At 44.6% G+C, this 13,231-nt stretch overlaps 1 protein-coding gene across 8 annotated transcripts in view; it reads left to right on the top strand.

Annotated features, from left to right (window-relative positions):
• The window catches only part of BICD1 (BICD cargo adaptor 1), a gene marked incomplete at both ends in the record, with an annotated part of 241,407 nt that overhangs the window by 93,316 nt on the left and 134,860 nt on the right, over positions 1–13,231 (top strand). For all 8 annotated transcript variants that reach the window (XM_080706007.1, XM_080706005.1, XM_080706006.1 and 5 more), the window contains one exon: positions 7,523–7,735. In XM_080706007.1, coding sequence (XP_080562133.1) covers positions 7,523–7,735 — 213 coding nt within the window. The remainder of the gene's footprint in view (positions 1–7,522; positions 7,736–13,231) is intronic.

Raw genomic sequence — 13,231 nt, 5'->3', positions numbered from 1 at the left:
AAAATTTTAAAAAAAGTAAATAAAAAGGGTTGAGGGTGTAGCTCAGTGGTAGAATGAGGGTGTAGCTCAGTGGTGGAATGCCCCTGGGTTCAGTCCCCAGTACCACACACCCAAAGGGGTTAGCAGGCAGATATCCTGTGAGCTTATGTATGCCTTAAGAAATTTCTCTCTCTGCCATTTTATATACATAATAGCTTCATGGGACAAAAGAGAGATCAGAGCTTCCCTTCTAGTAAGAGGCTTCATGTTTTACAAATGGCCTGGAGTTGGTCTCCGCAGAGTCTCACACGGGTCCCAGCAAGTCATTAACACCAGCGGAAGCCGCAGTGTCAGCGCCCCAGTCTCCGAGGACAGGAGTGACGAGGTCAGGGGCTGGGACTTGGTAAGAACTGACTGTGCCCCTCATATTTGCTTTGCATTTTATGCTTCTTATCAGATAGCCCTAAAAGCTAGGATTTTCCCCCAACAGACAATTTTTCTCTGTTGCCCAGGCTGCCCTGAACGCATGGGCTCAAGTGATCCTCTTGCCTCCGCCCCCTGAGTAGCTGGGACGGCGCACGCCACGATGCCCATGTGGGCTAGGGTAGATGCAGATGGATCCTACACATGAGGAAACCAAGACACAGGAATTTAAAATATTGCTAAAGATACAAGAGGAGGCTGAGCTCAGTGATGCATGCCAGCTACGGAGAAGCTGAGACACGTGGAATACAAGTTCAAGGACAGCTCAGAGGTAGAATGTGGGGAGCCATTAAGCTTTTCCCCTAAAGGAATATTTCTGACTCAGCTGACTGTCCTTCGCCCAGAGTTAACAAGGTTGGGGTCATGGAAAGTTCAAAGTAACAGGTATGGGAGAAGATCAGATGGTGATGGCGCGAGGGTACTGATTAACCTATCTGTAATAGATGTGCTTTGGGTTGGTCTTTATTGCATTCTGGTGGTGGTAGCACGAGGATGTTGATTGACCTGTGACTATCAGCATCAGCGCAATAGAGAATACTGACCCAGGAGTAGTCGTTGACCAGTAGAGATATTGACCCAGCAGCAGGGGTCGGCCAGTAGGGATAGTGGGCTCATGGCCCCCCACGTTAGAATAAATTAAATATTCTGAGAATCAAATTCTTAGAGTTGAATTCTTCATCCTCACACCTCTCTTCAGAAGCCGTACTTTTGCCGGCTGGCTCTGGCAAAATGCCCCTGGGTTCAGTCCCCAGTACCACAGGAGGAAAAAAAAAGGCAGGAGGTATGGCTCAGCCAGTGGTAGAGTGCTCCTGGATTCAATTCCGGTACTGAAAAAAATAAATGATTACAGAAGAGGCAAAGTTAAGGCCAAATGTATTTGTGATAAGCCACAATGTATTTGATTTCCAAGCACATCTTTCTGCTAATTTTTTTTTTTTTTTTTTTTTTTTTTTTTTTTTTTTTTAGTACTAGGGATTAAACCCAAGGGAATTCTACCTCTGAGCTACACCCTTAGCCCTATTTTTTATTCTTTATTTTATAGGGCCTCACTAAGTTGCGGAGGGCCTCAAAAAGTAGCTGAGGCTGGATCCTCCTGTCTCAGCCTCCCAAATGCTGGGATTACAAGTATGTCCCACCCCCTGGCTTCCATTGTGGTCTCTTATGAGCGCCTCTTTGATGGAAACCTCGTGTCTCCTGGTAACTTTTGAGCTGTATGATCATGGGAACTGCTTTCGCCTGGATGGTGCTTCTGAGATGCCTGAACTCCAGCGAGCTCTTCTTTTCCTATGGGCTCCTATAGTCTAAGTCTCTGCTGGGCTGGGTGGTTTGGGAAACATTTCTCAGGCACTTGTAACAAGTTTAGGTAGATTTCTCTGTGTGCGTGCATGTATGTATGTGTGTGTCTGTGCCCAAGTGCACACATAGGCTTTATCAGATCATTTGTACTCACTGTTTTACGTGACTTGAGAATATATCCTTGGAACAGCATGTAGTCCTCCAACTCTCAGACTTCTTTAACATGGGCATTAAAAAAAATTACTATTTTATCTGGGCATGGTGGCACATGCCTGTAATCCCAGTACTTGGGAGGTGGAGACAGGAGGATCACAGGTGTATGGCCAACCTCAACACTTTAGTGAGCACTACACAACTTAGTAAGACCTTTATCAAAAAAGAAAATAGGGCTGGGGATATAGTTCAGAGGTAGAATGCCCTGGGTGCAATCCCCAGCAACACACACACACACACACACACACACACACACACACACGGTAGACACAGAAAGACCACATGTTTGAGCCAGTGCACAGTACCTTAGTGACATCCTGTTTCAAACAAAAAATAAAAAGGTCTGGGAGTGTAACTCAGAGGTAAAATGCCTCAGTGCAATCTCTAAGAACCCCCCCCCCAAAACACTAAAAGATAAAATAGGAGTTTTTCCTTGCAACTGTTGTTGATCATGGAACATCCCTAACTTGTGCAGGATTGGTATGTTGCTATTTCAAGTTAAACACACACACACACACACACACACACACACACACACACACACACAGAGTGTTTATCCTCAGATAACCTTCTATGCTTAATTTCTCAAATCAGGTCCTGTGAAGGGCCAAGTTTTTCACAAAAATAATGACTAATTTGAAAACCCATATGTTCAATTAAAGTTTATGAGCTGAAATAAATACAAATAAAGGATTCATAAAACATTTGTATTTGCAACTTCAAGTCTTGATTCCTTTTGGAAAAAAAACCTATATGTATATCTGAATTGTTTTTATATCTTTTGGTGCTAGATCCAGAGTACAATTTTTGAAAACTTAGAAAAACAAATTTGCTTTCTCTTAAGACCATAGGGTTTGTGTTAACCACCAAGAGAGTACTGTTTGGCATCATAGACACCTGAGAGCAACGGATGCCCATGTGTGTTGATTTCACTGAGGCAGAGGAAGGAGGGCCCCCTAGCAGATGCTTCCAATTTTCTGTGCATGGAAGTGGAGAAACAGTTGTGAAAAGAAGCAAGTAAGGGTCTGGATACACATTCATGCTAACTTAGACTTTACTAAGACCTGTCGGATTCTTCAGCAGGGTGAGGTCTGGAAGACTCTCTTGCCCACTGTAGGTATGTTGCTTTGCAGACACCCCCCACCCCGAGGGTGTGTGTGTGTGTGTGTGTGTGTGTGTGTGTGTGTGTGTGGACTGAGCCCAGAGGCATTCTACCTCTGATATATAAGCCCAACCCTATCTTAGTTTTTTATTTTTTATTTTAAAGTTGTCAAGAGTCTCACTAAGCTGCTGAGGCTGGCCATGAACCTATGATCTTACTGTCCTAGCCTCCCAAGTACTGGGCTATAAGCATGTACCAGCCCCATCCAGAGGCTTTTTAATGGTAGCCAATTAAAAACTGACCTCCCAGAATCTGACCATTTCTGATGGAAGAACAAAAGGAACTTCACCTCCACATACAGTTATTCACCGGTTCATGAGTTTTTATGCTAATTACCATGTGTGGAAATCTAATGACTCAATAATTTCTGTCTAGAGATTTTGAACAAGAAAAACACCAGGAGTATTCAACTGTGTACAGAAGAATATCAGTATCAGAATATCTGATTCTCAGTTGATACTTGGGAACTGTATTCTGATTTTGAAATTCTAAGAAGATAGTTTACTAAGACTTAGCCCTTCCTTCCTTTCTTTTCCTCCCTCCCTCCCTCCCTCCCTTCCTTCCTTCCTTCCTTTTCCTTCCTTTCTTCCTTTTCCTTCCTCCCTTCCTTCCTTCCTTCCTTCCTTCCTTCTTCCCTCCTTCTTTCTTCTTTGTACTGGGGAATTGAACCCAGAGACATTCTACTTTTGAGCTTCACCTCCAGCCCTATTTTTTATTTTGAAACAAGGTCTTGCTAAGCTGCTGAGGCTGGCCTCAAATCTGCATTCTCCTGTCTCAGCCCCCCAAGTACTGGGATTACAGGCATGTGCCACTACATCTTGCTAAAACATGTATTTTCCGGGTATTACTTAGAAGGAGCATCAGATTGTCTTTAAGGTTACTAAGTCATGCTATCTCTTCCTAATTATTACGTATATCTCTTTTCTGACATGAATTGAGTTTCACAGGTTGATTCCAGCCTAATTTTCTTAAAGGCCTAGTATGTATGTGTGTATGTATGTATGTATGTATGTTTGTATGTATTTATTTATTTTGCAGTACTGGGGATGGAGTCCAGGGACATTCTACCTCCAAGCTGCACCCCCAGCCCTATTTTTAATTCTCTAGTTTGAAATAGGATCTCACTAAGTTGTGGAGGGCCTAAGTAGCTGAGGCTGGCGGCGAACCACAATCCTCCTGTCTCAGCCTCCCAAATGCTGGGATTACAAGCGTGCCTCACCACGCCCAGCTCCCAACCTAAAATACTTATTACAGTTTTTCCAATTGCTCTACCAGTGCCTTTTTTCAGGTCCAGAATCCATCCCAGGACTCCACACCTCATTTTATTGTCACCTCTTCTTAGTCTTATCTAGTCTGGAGAGTCTTTTCCATAACCCTTTTTCATAACCTTCATGCTTTTAAAAAGTCCTAGCCAAAGCCGGGCAGGGTGGCGCATGCTTGTAATCCCAACATTTAGGAGGCTGAGACAGGAGGATCGCATAGGTTCAAAGCCAGCCTCAGCTACTCAGTGAGGCTCTCAGCAACTTAGTGAGACCCTGTTTCCAAATAAAATAGAAAATAGGTCTGGGAGTGTAGCCCGGAGGTAGAAAGCCCCTGGGTTCCACCCCCAATGCCACAAATAAAAAGTTCTACAATTTTGTAGAATTCCTCTCCGTTTGAATTTGTCTGATGTTTTTTGGTAAAAATCAGCTACTACATTTTTTTTGCAGGAATATCACTAATGTGATGTGTGTCTTTCTCAAAAATCTATCAGAGGACACATTATTGTAGGAAAACTAGGTCCCTGAAGTCAGGAGACGGAGACCAGAGTTGGAAGCAGGTTTCTTTACTGCTGAAGGCTCAGCTTCGAGTCAGAGCCCCCCGATCACTGAACATACAAGCTCTTTTATACATCTGGTCACCTATTGTTGGGAAGGGCAGGTGTGAGACATGTGCCTCTTAGTGTAAGCATGATGACAGAAGCCGACCAAGCAATTAATCATTGTATTAGTCATTACATTGCTTTTCTTTTTATCGCTGCTCTGTTTTTATTTGAGAGAGCCTGTGCTGGGAAGCCCAGCTGTCCAGGGTGACTCTGCCTGGTTTATGTCTGAGGGAGACCATGCTGTGTTATCTTTCGAACTGCGTGCTCATTTCCATCTGAGAGGGAAACTGTAGCGAAGCTTTATTCTATTCATTTTGCTTTTAGCCAAAAATAGTTTTAAGGACAAAGCCAGGGGTCCTGTCTCGATGTGATGTCCAAGTCTCACTGGTGTTGATCTAACTTTTGCTCACTTAAATAAGGTGGTGTCTCCAGGTTTATTTACTGTAAAGCTACTATTTTTCCCATTGAAATGAATAAGTATCATGAGAGGAGAGACTTAAGACTGCAGATACTTTGTTTCTTATAACACTTTGGGCCACAATTTCAGGTTATGTGGATGATTCTTTTCTACAGAAGTTACTAGGCATTTGTCTAAATGCTAATATTATTTACTTCTATCATTCCTTTTATATTATTAGAATTGTAACATAAGGAAAAGCTGTTTCTTCTTTTCCTATATTTTCAATTATTTTATCAATGTGTATCGTGCATATTTATTTTAGTATAAAGTAAAATTGTAATTGTTCATTTTCTTGTTCAAATTATCTCAGATTTGGCCATTGGGCACTCCTTCAGGAAGGCTCCTTTTCATAGTCCCCATCACTGTGTGTGTTTTTTCCTGTGACTTGAGCCCAGGTCCTCACCCATGCTAGGCAAGGCTCTACTCCTAGGCTTCACTTCCATCCCCCTCCCCCCTTTTTTGTTTAAATTTTGGCAGAAGATCTTGCTGAGGCTGGCTTTGAACTTTCAGTCCTCCTGCCTCAGCCTCCCACATCGCTGGGATTACAGGTGTACATCACTGTGCCTGAATCCCCAACATTTTTTTGTGGTACTGGGGGTGGAACTTGGGCTTTTCTACTTCCAGGCTATACTCCCAGACCTATTTTATACTTTATTTGGAAACAGGGTCTGACTAAGTTGCTGAGAGCCTCATTAAGTAGCTGAGGCTGGCTTCGAACCTGTGCGATCCTCCTGTCTCAGCCTCCCAAGCGCTGGGATTACAAGTGTGCGCCACCACGCCCAGCTTATTCCCTAACACTTTTAAAAAATTGGGCAACACAAATATGCCAAGTTCATTTTCCTCCATTACTAGGATCAGTTGTTTTTCCAAGGAGCCCTAGTTTTTTTGGTTGGATATTGATATGCAAAAACAAAATCCAGACTTGAGTAAACTTACTGCTTCTGACATACCATCACTTTTAGGCCCTGTCAGCTGACAGAGCAACGAAATGTGGGCATGTGTGTACATGTGCAGGAGCGTGCCTTTCTCTCTGTCTGTCTCTGTGAATATTTATCTACAAGTGGTACACACTTGCAATCCCAGGACTTGGAAGGTTGAGACAGGAGAATCACAGGCAGTCTCAGCAAGTAGAGAGACTCTCATCAACCTATGAGATCAGATCCTATTTCCAAATAATAATAAAATCGGGCTGGGGATGTAGCTCAGAGGTAGAATGCCCCTGGGTTCAATCCCCAATGACACACGTACACGCACGCGCACATACACACACACACACACACACTACGCCCATAAGTAGTATAATGATTGGATCTTACAGATACTTTCATAATTGGTCTGGCCTCATTGTTAATGTGTTAGAATGCTAATGAAACTATTTTAAAAAAATATTTGTGGGCTTTGCGTCTGGAATGTAGATGACAACATGAATTTCGACGGGCTCAGTAACATAAAAATAACCAGCAATATTTTTCAAGTTTTCATTAACATGTATCTTTTTCTGCAGTGCCTTGAGAACTGTTCATTGTACCATCTAGGAATAGTTAAGTAGGAGAGATATCTTTTGATTATACAACACAGCCGACACAAAAGATCCAGAAAGATGACCAGACCGCCCAAGCAGGAAATCTATTCGCTTACGGATGATTTCCTGGGGTGCTGTGAGCCATTCCACCTGCCCACAGCTTAAGCAAAAGGGATAACTCTTGGTTAGACAATGAAGGCCTCATCGGGACCCAGAAGATGACCCTAACACCCCAAATGGAAGAGGAACAAAATACATTATTATTATTTTTGTATTGGGGATGGAACCCAGGGCATTATATCTTTGAGCTACACACCCAACCCTTTTAATTTTATTCTATTTTATTTTTATCTTGAAACAGGGCTTTGCTAAATTGCTGAGTCTGGCCTTGAACCTGCGATCTTCCTGTTTTAGCCTCCCAGATATTGGCGTTACAGGCATGTGCCACTGTGCCTGGCTCAGCATAGTCTTTCTTACACATAAAGCCAAACGAGCGCTATGGCACATTCATTCGGGCACTCTTTCTTTCTCGATATTCTGCAGGCGTTTGGGCAGTCCTTCTCCATCCACCGGAAAGTAGCCGAGGATGGAGAGACCCGGGAGGAGACGCTTCTGCAGGAGTCGGCGTCCAAGGAAGCATACTATCTGGGCAAGATCCTGGAGATGCAGCAGGAGCTGAAGCAGAGCCGGGCCGTGGTCACGAATGTCCAGGCGGAAAACGAGAGGCTCTCGGCGGTCATGCAGGATCTGAAGGAGGTGAGCGAGCGAGCCGTTCCCCCAGTAAGACAGAGGCCGATGAGACCTTTGCTTTAATCGCAGGGTTGTTAAGCAAGAAGCCCGGAGATGAGATTTCCTCTCTTTTATTAAAAATAAAGGTTTTGCCGGGCGTGGTGGCGCACGCTTGTGATCCCCGCGCTTGGAAGGCGGAGACAGGAGGATCGCGCTGGTTCGGAGCCAGCCGCGCTGGCTTAAGAGACGCTGTTTCCACATAAAAAAGTTAAAAAATAGGTCTGGGAGTGTAGCCCGTGGGAGTGTATCCCAGAGGTAGAAGGGCTTCCAGGAACCCCAGTACCACCAAAGGAAAAAAAAAAATTAAAGGTTTTAATAAAAATTAAAAATTACAATTTTTTATGGGCTGAGTACTTGAGAAACAGGAAACTACTTCCTAGTTTTGACAAGGTGTTTAAAAAATACAGTGACCTTAGCGGCTCCTTCCCCTCCGCGTCTTAAGATGGGGTGGGTCGTTGCTCTGTTGTACGGCGCACTCACGGTGACCATAGTGTGAACTCAGAAGGCACCAGGCCCAGGGGAGCGCCCTCGGGGACTTTGAGTCTGGTGATGCAGACACTTGAACCATTTGTCTGATTATAAGGAAGGCAGCAAATCGTAGCTGGTGTGAGTCAGGTGGGGGATCTCCATCAGTCACCGACCCTCCACCAAACCATTTCTTGTTGACTTTTGTAAAGCTCAACATCATGCGTCCAGTCATTTTCAGACCGGCAGAATCGTTCTTTAGGGTGGTGTTGGGGACAGAAGTAGCTGAAGGCAGAACTCCTGTAAGACCACTTTGAACACTTCCTAGTAGATCATTCACTCTATTTAAAAATAACCTGAGCCGGGCACGATGGCGCAGGCCTATAATACTAGTGCTTGGGAGGCTGAGTTAGGAGGATTGCAGATTCACAGCCAGACTCAGCAATTTAGTGAGGCTGTCAGCAACTTAGTGAGATTTAAAATTCAAAAAAATAAAAAAATAAATAAAACAAAATAGTGCTGGGGGTATAGCCTGGAGGCAGAATGCCCCTAAGTTCAGTCCCCAGCACCATGAAGATAATAAAAATAAATAAATGAATTCAGTTATTTTTATTAACCTGTGTTCATTGAGAGCATTAACGGTCCAGTGTGATATTTCAGCACACACATTTGCACGCAGATATCACAGCTGCAGCAGAGGTGTGGCTGTCCTTTCGCACCTGCAGTCACCTGCAGGAGTGATTGACAGGGCCACAACCAGCTGGGCTCATTAACGGAACATTTTAGTAATAGAAAAATGCAGGGTGAGAAAGCTGTCCAGTATTCTGCAGTGGAAGAACATAAGCTCTTCTCTCCAATATTGAGAAATAAAAAAGGAATAGTAACCTTCTCCTGGTGCTAGTGACATATGACAAACAGCGTTCCATTATTACGAGACATAAGTTGTCCAAAATTTATGGCAATTCAATAAACAATTTACATTTCCATATGTCTGTATCATAGTGAGCTCATGGACACTGGTGCTAAGGTCCGTTTTGCATCCTGTTACCTTTGGACTCTCCCACACGTGCGCTGTGTCTTGGGGAGGCAGAGGGCGGAGCCAGTGTTGGGTTGTCAGCATGGGGACGGCATGCGCCATGTTCTGCCTCGTTCCCCACCAGGGCAAGCTATCATTCAAAGCGAAGCTGCGCTCCGGTCCTTTACTTGGTACACTTCTATGTGCTGGTTTTTGTCATGTTTCTCTGTAGGGTACCAGACACCCCCCCAAAGGAATTGCCATTCACCCTTTCCACGTCACGATTCCCCGTGGGACCATTGTCTACCTCATATGGGGACTTGAAGGCCGTATAGTTTTTTGTTGTTGTTGTTGTTTTGTGGTACTAAAGATTGAATCCAGGGACATTCTACCTCTAAGCTACACCCTCATCCCTATTTTATTTTTTCTTTTGACACAATCTCTCGCTAGGTTGCTGAGAGTTTTGCTGAGGCTGGCCTTGAACCTGCAATCCTCCTGTTTCAGTCTCCCAAATTCTGGGATTACAGGCCTGCACCCCACACCTGTAGTTAAACTGGCCATTAAATATGGCTGCTGCCCACCACTGAGAGTAAGCAAGGCCCTGGACACCATGAGGGGCAGCCTCAGCAGGCATTCTTGTGCAAGTTGGCAGAGAAGGTGGGGAGCACCCGAGGGTCACATGTGCCCTCCGTACTGTGAACTGTGGCTGATGAGCCGCAGTCTGGGTGGCCAGCCGATGGGTCCTCTGCACATCCCCGCTGCAGGAGTGGCTGCAGCCGAGGAAGGTCAGCTGTGGGTTAGAAGAGGGCAGGGAATCCTTATGTATTAGCTCTACGTTGCTGTGACAAAACACCTGTCAAGAACAGCTCAGAGGAGGGAAGGTTTTTGGTTCTCAGTTTCAGAGGTTCAGTCCATGGTTGGTTGACTCCAAGGCAGTAGCATCGTGACAGAGGAGAGCTGAGAAGCAGAGAGAAAGCACGAGGGGATGGGACCAGGGACAGATCACAGGTCACCCCCCGGTGACCCACCTCCACCAGCCACCCAGTAAATCCATTCAAATTATTAACCCACCGCGGGCTCCCTCACTGATGGGATTAGAGCCCCATTCCATGATTTTGCCTCTGCTGACCACACATGGGCTTTTCTGGGGACACGCGCAGGTAAGCTGTAACTCCGTGGACGTTTGTGCGTGAGTCCAGGTGGCCGCAGTGGGTGAGCTTTCTCACTGCTGCTGTGGGGCTTGAATAAACCTCCACCAGGTCGGTTATGACAAGCAACAGGAGGTAATTACGAAGGAAGACATAGGTTAGAGATGAACCAAGGCAGCAAAAGGCAAATTTGAGGAGCCCTTCCTTCAGGTCAGTTCTCAGACTTCAGTCAGCACCAGAAAAGCCTGGAGAGCTCATCAAAACACGAGACTGGAAGCCGGGCGTGGTGGCGCACGCTTGTAATCCCCGCGCTTGGGAGGCTGAGACAGGAGGATCGCGCAGGTTCAAAGCCAGCCTCAGCTGGCTTAAGAGACCCTGTTTCCAAATAAAATATAAAATAGATCTGGGAGTATAACTTGGAGGTAGAAGGCCCCTGGGTTCCATCCCCAGTACCATCAAATAAATAAAATAAAATAAAATAAGAATAAAAAATGGAGCTGGGGGTATAGCTTGGAGGTAGAATGCCACTGGGTTCTATTTCCAGTGCCACAAACAAACAAACAAACAAACAAAAACATAAGACTGGCTCTGTTCCTGCAGGTTCCCATTCAGTAGGTCTAGGTGGGACTCAAAAACATGCCTGTCTGACAAGTTCTGGGGAGGCTGCTCTGGAAGCTACATTTTAGGATCACTGGTTTAGAATTTTTGGCCTGCCAGAAGATGAGGAAGGGAGGATCAGGAGGCTTGCAATTTGGAGCTGCTTGTAAGCACATGATCTCCTGAATTAATCGCCTGATTATAACCCTCCAACTGTGTGTGTGTGTGTGTGTGTGTGTGTGTGTGTGTGTGTGTGTGTGTGTGTTACTGGGGATTGAACCACCCAGGGGCATTTTACCTCTGAGCTATACCCCCAGCCCTGTTTTATTATTTATTTATTTATTATTTATTTATTTTTACAGCACTAGGGGTGGAACCCAGGGGGCATTCTACTTCCAAGCCACACCCCTGGCCCTATTTTTTATTCTTTATTTTGAAACCGGGTCTCACTGAGTTGCAGAGGGCCTCACTAAGTAGCTGAGGCTGTCCGCGAACCGCGATCCTCCGGTCTCAGCCTCCTGAATGCTGGGATTACAAGTGTGCCCACCATGCCCAGCTTATTTTTATTTTGAACAGGATCTTGCTAGGTTGATGAGAGTCTTGCTGCTACCTGGGGCCGTCCTCAAACCCGTGGCACTCCTGTCTCAGCCTCGCAAGAACTGGGATTACAGGTGTGCGCCACCACAGCTGTCTCAATCCTCCAACTTCTGTGCATTGCAGGAGTTGGTGTGTAGTCAGAGGATAACTTGCTGCACCCAGATTTATTTCTGTTTCATCTAAAACAGCTCAAGGCAGTTTAGCCTATGAATACTTTCATTCAGATTTGTCAGGTAACAAAGCCAGCCCCAGCAATTTAGCAAGATCCTGTTTCCAAATAAAAAACAAAATAGGACTGAGTATATAACTCAGAAGTAAATGCTCTTGGGTGCAATCCCAGCACCACCAAAAACAAAAGAATAGCATTCATTATACAGGTCTGTGTTCTTAGGCTAAAGAAACATTAGATAAATATCTCTGAATTTACCACCATGGAAACCCTTTCTGTTTATGACTTTCAGGCAGTAGGAATCATGTTATGTTTCTATAAGAAGCTTTGTTCTTAAGAAGCTTCAAGACTATGTATAACTGTAAAAACCTTACCTAGATTTTCATTGAATTCCTCTTCCTCTTCCTTTTTTTTTTTTTTTTTGTGTGTGTGTGGTACTGGGGTTCCTGGAAGCCCTTCTACCTCTGGGCTACACTCCCAGACCTACTTTTTATGTTTTTATTTGGAAACAGGGTCTGTTAAGCCAGCGCGGCTGGCTTCGAACCTGCGCCATGCTCCTGTCTCCGCCTCCCAAGCACGGGGATTACAAGCGTGCGCCACCACGCCCAGCCCTCTTCCTTTTAAAAACATTTTTACCAGCCTTATTGTAAGTGTGTCTTTAATGCTAAACTGTTTTAAATAAAGGGAGTATAAGGAAAAATTATCATCCAAATCAAAGAACCAAATTAAGAATTAATCTTTTTTTTTTTTCTTTTAACGGGGGCTTGAGCTCAGGAACATTCTACCTCTAAGCTACACCTCCAGCCCAATTTTTCTTTTTTTTTTAAATAGGATCTCAGTTGTGGTGGGTGTCACTAAGTTGCTGAGGCTGGCTTCGAACCTGCAATCCTCTTGTCTCAGCCTCCCAAATACCGAGATTATAGGGGCCTGCACCACCACTTCTGGCTGAGGAGTTAACCAAACTGAAGTCCATCCTACAGGATGGGGTGGGGGATCCCCGAGTCCTCTTAACCAGCTTCAGTTTGGTGAGAACATTAATTGGATAGATTACCATAGTACATAAGCAGAGCTCGAGCAAACACATTTGAATTTTGTTCTTCTATCTTTGGTCTATTCATTCTAAATACTAGAGGATAACCCAAACAGGTTTATTTGGACCATATGTATGAACACTTACTTTGTAGCAAATTAAATTAATTCATACTAATGAAACCACCAAATAGAATAATGGAACTCTTTTTGTTTGTTTGTTTTTTGGTGGTAATGGGGGTGGAACCCAGGGGCTTTCTACCTCTGGGCTATACTCCCAGACCTATTTTTTTTTTTATATTTTATTGAAAACAGGGTCTCACTAAGTTGCTGAGAGCCTCACTAAGTAGCTGAGGCTGGCTTCGAACCTGTGCGATCCTCCTGTCTCAGCCTCCCAAGTGCAGGGATTACAAGCGTGCGCCACCACGCCCAGTGAAACTTTT

This window comes from Muscardinus avellanarius, assembly GCF_963383645.1.
Source record: "Muscardinus avellanarius genome assembly, chromosome: 11".
Taxonomy (NCBI): Eukaryota; Metazoa; Chordata; class Mammalia; order Rodentia; family Gliridae; genus Muscardinus; species Muscardinus avellanarius.
This window is presented reverse-complemented; position numbering and strand designations above follow the sequence as displayed.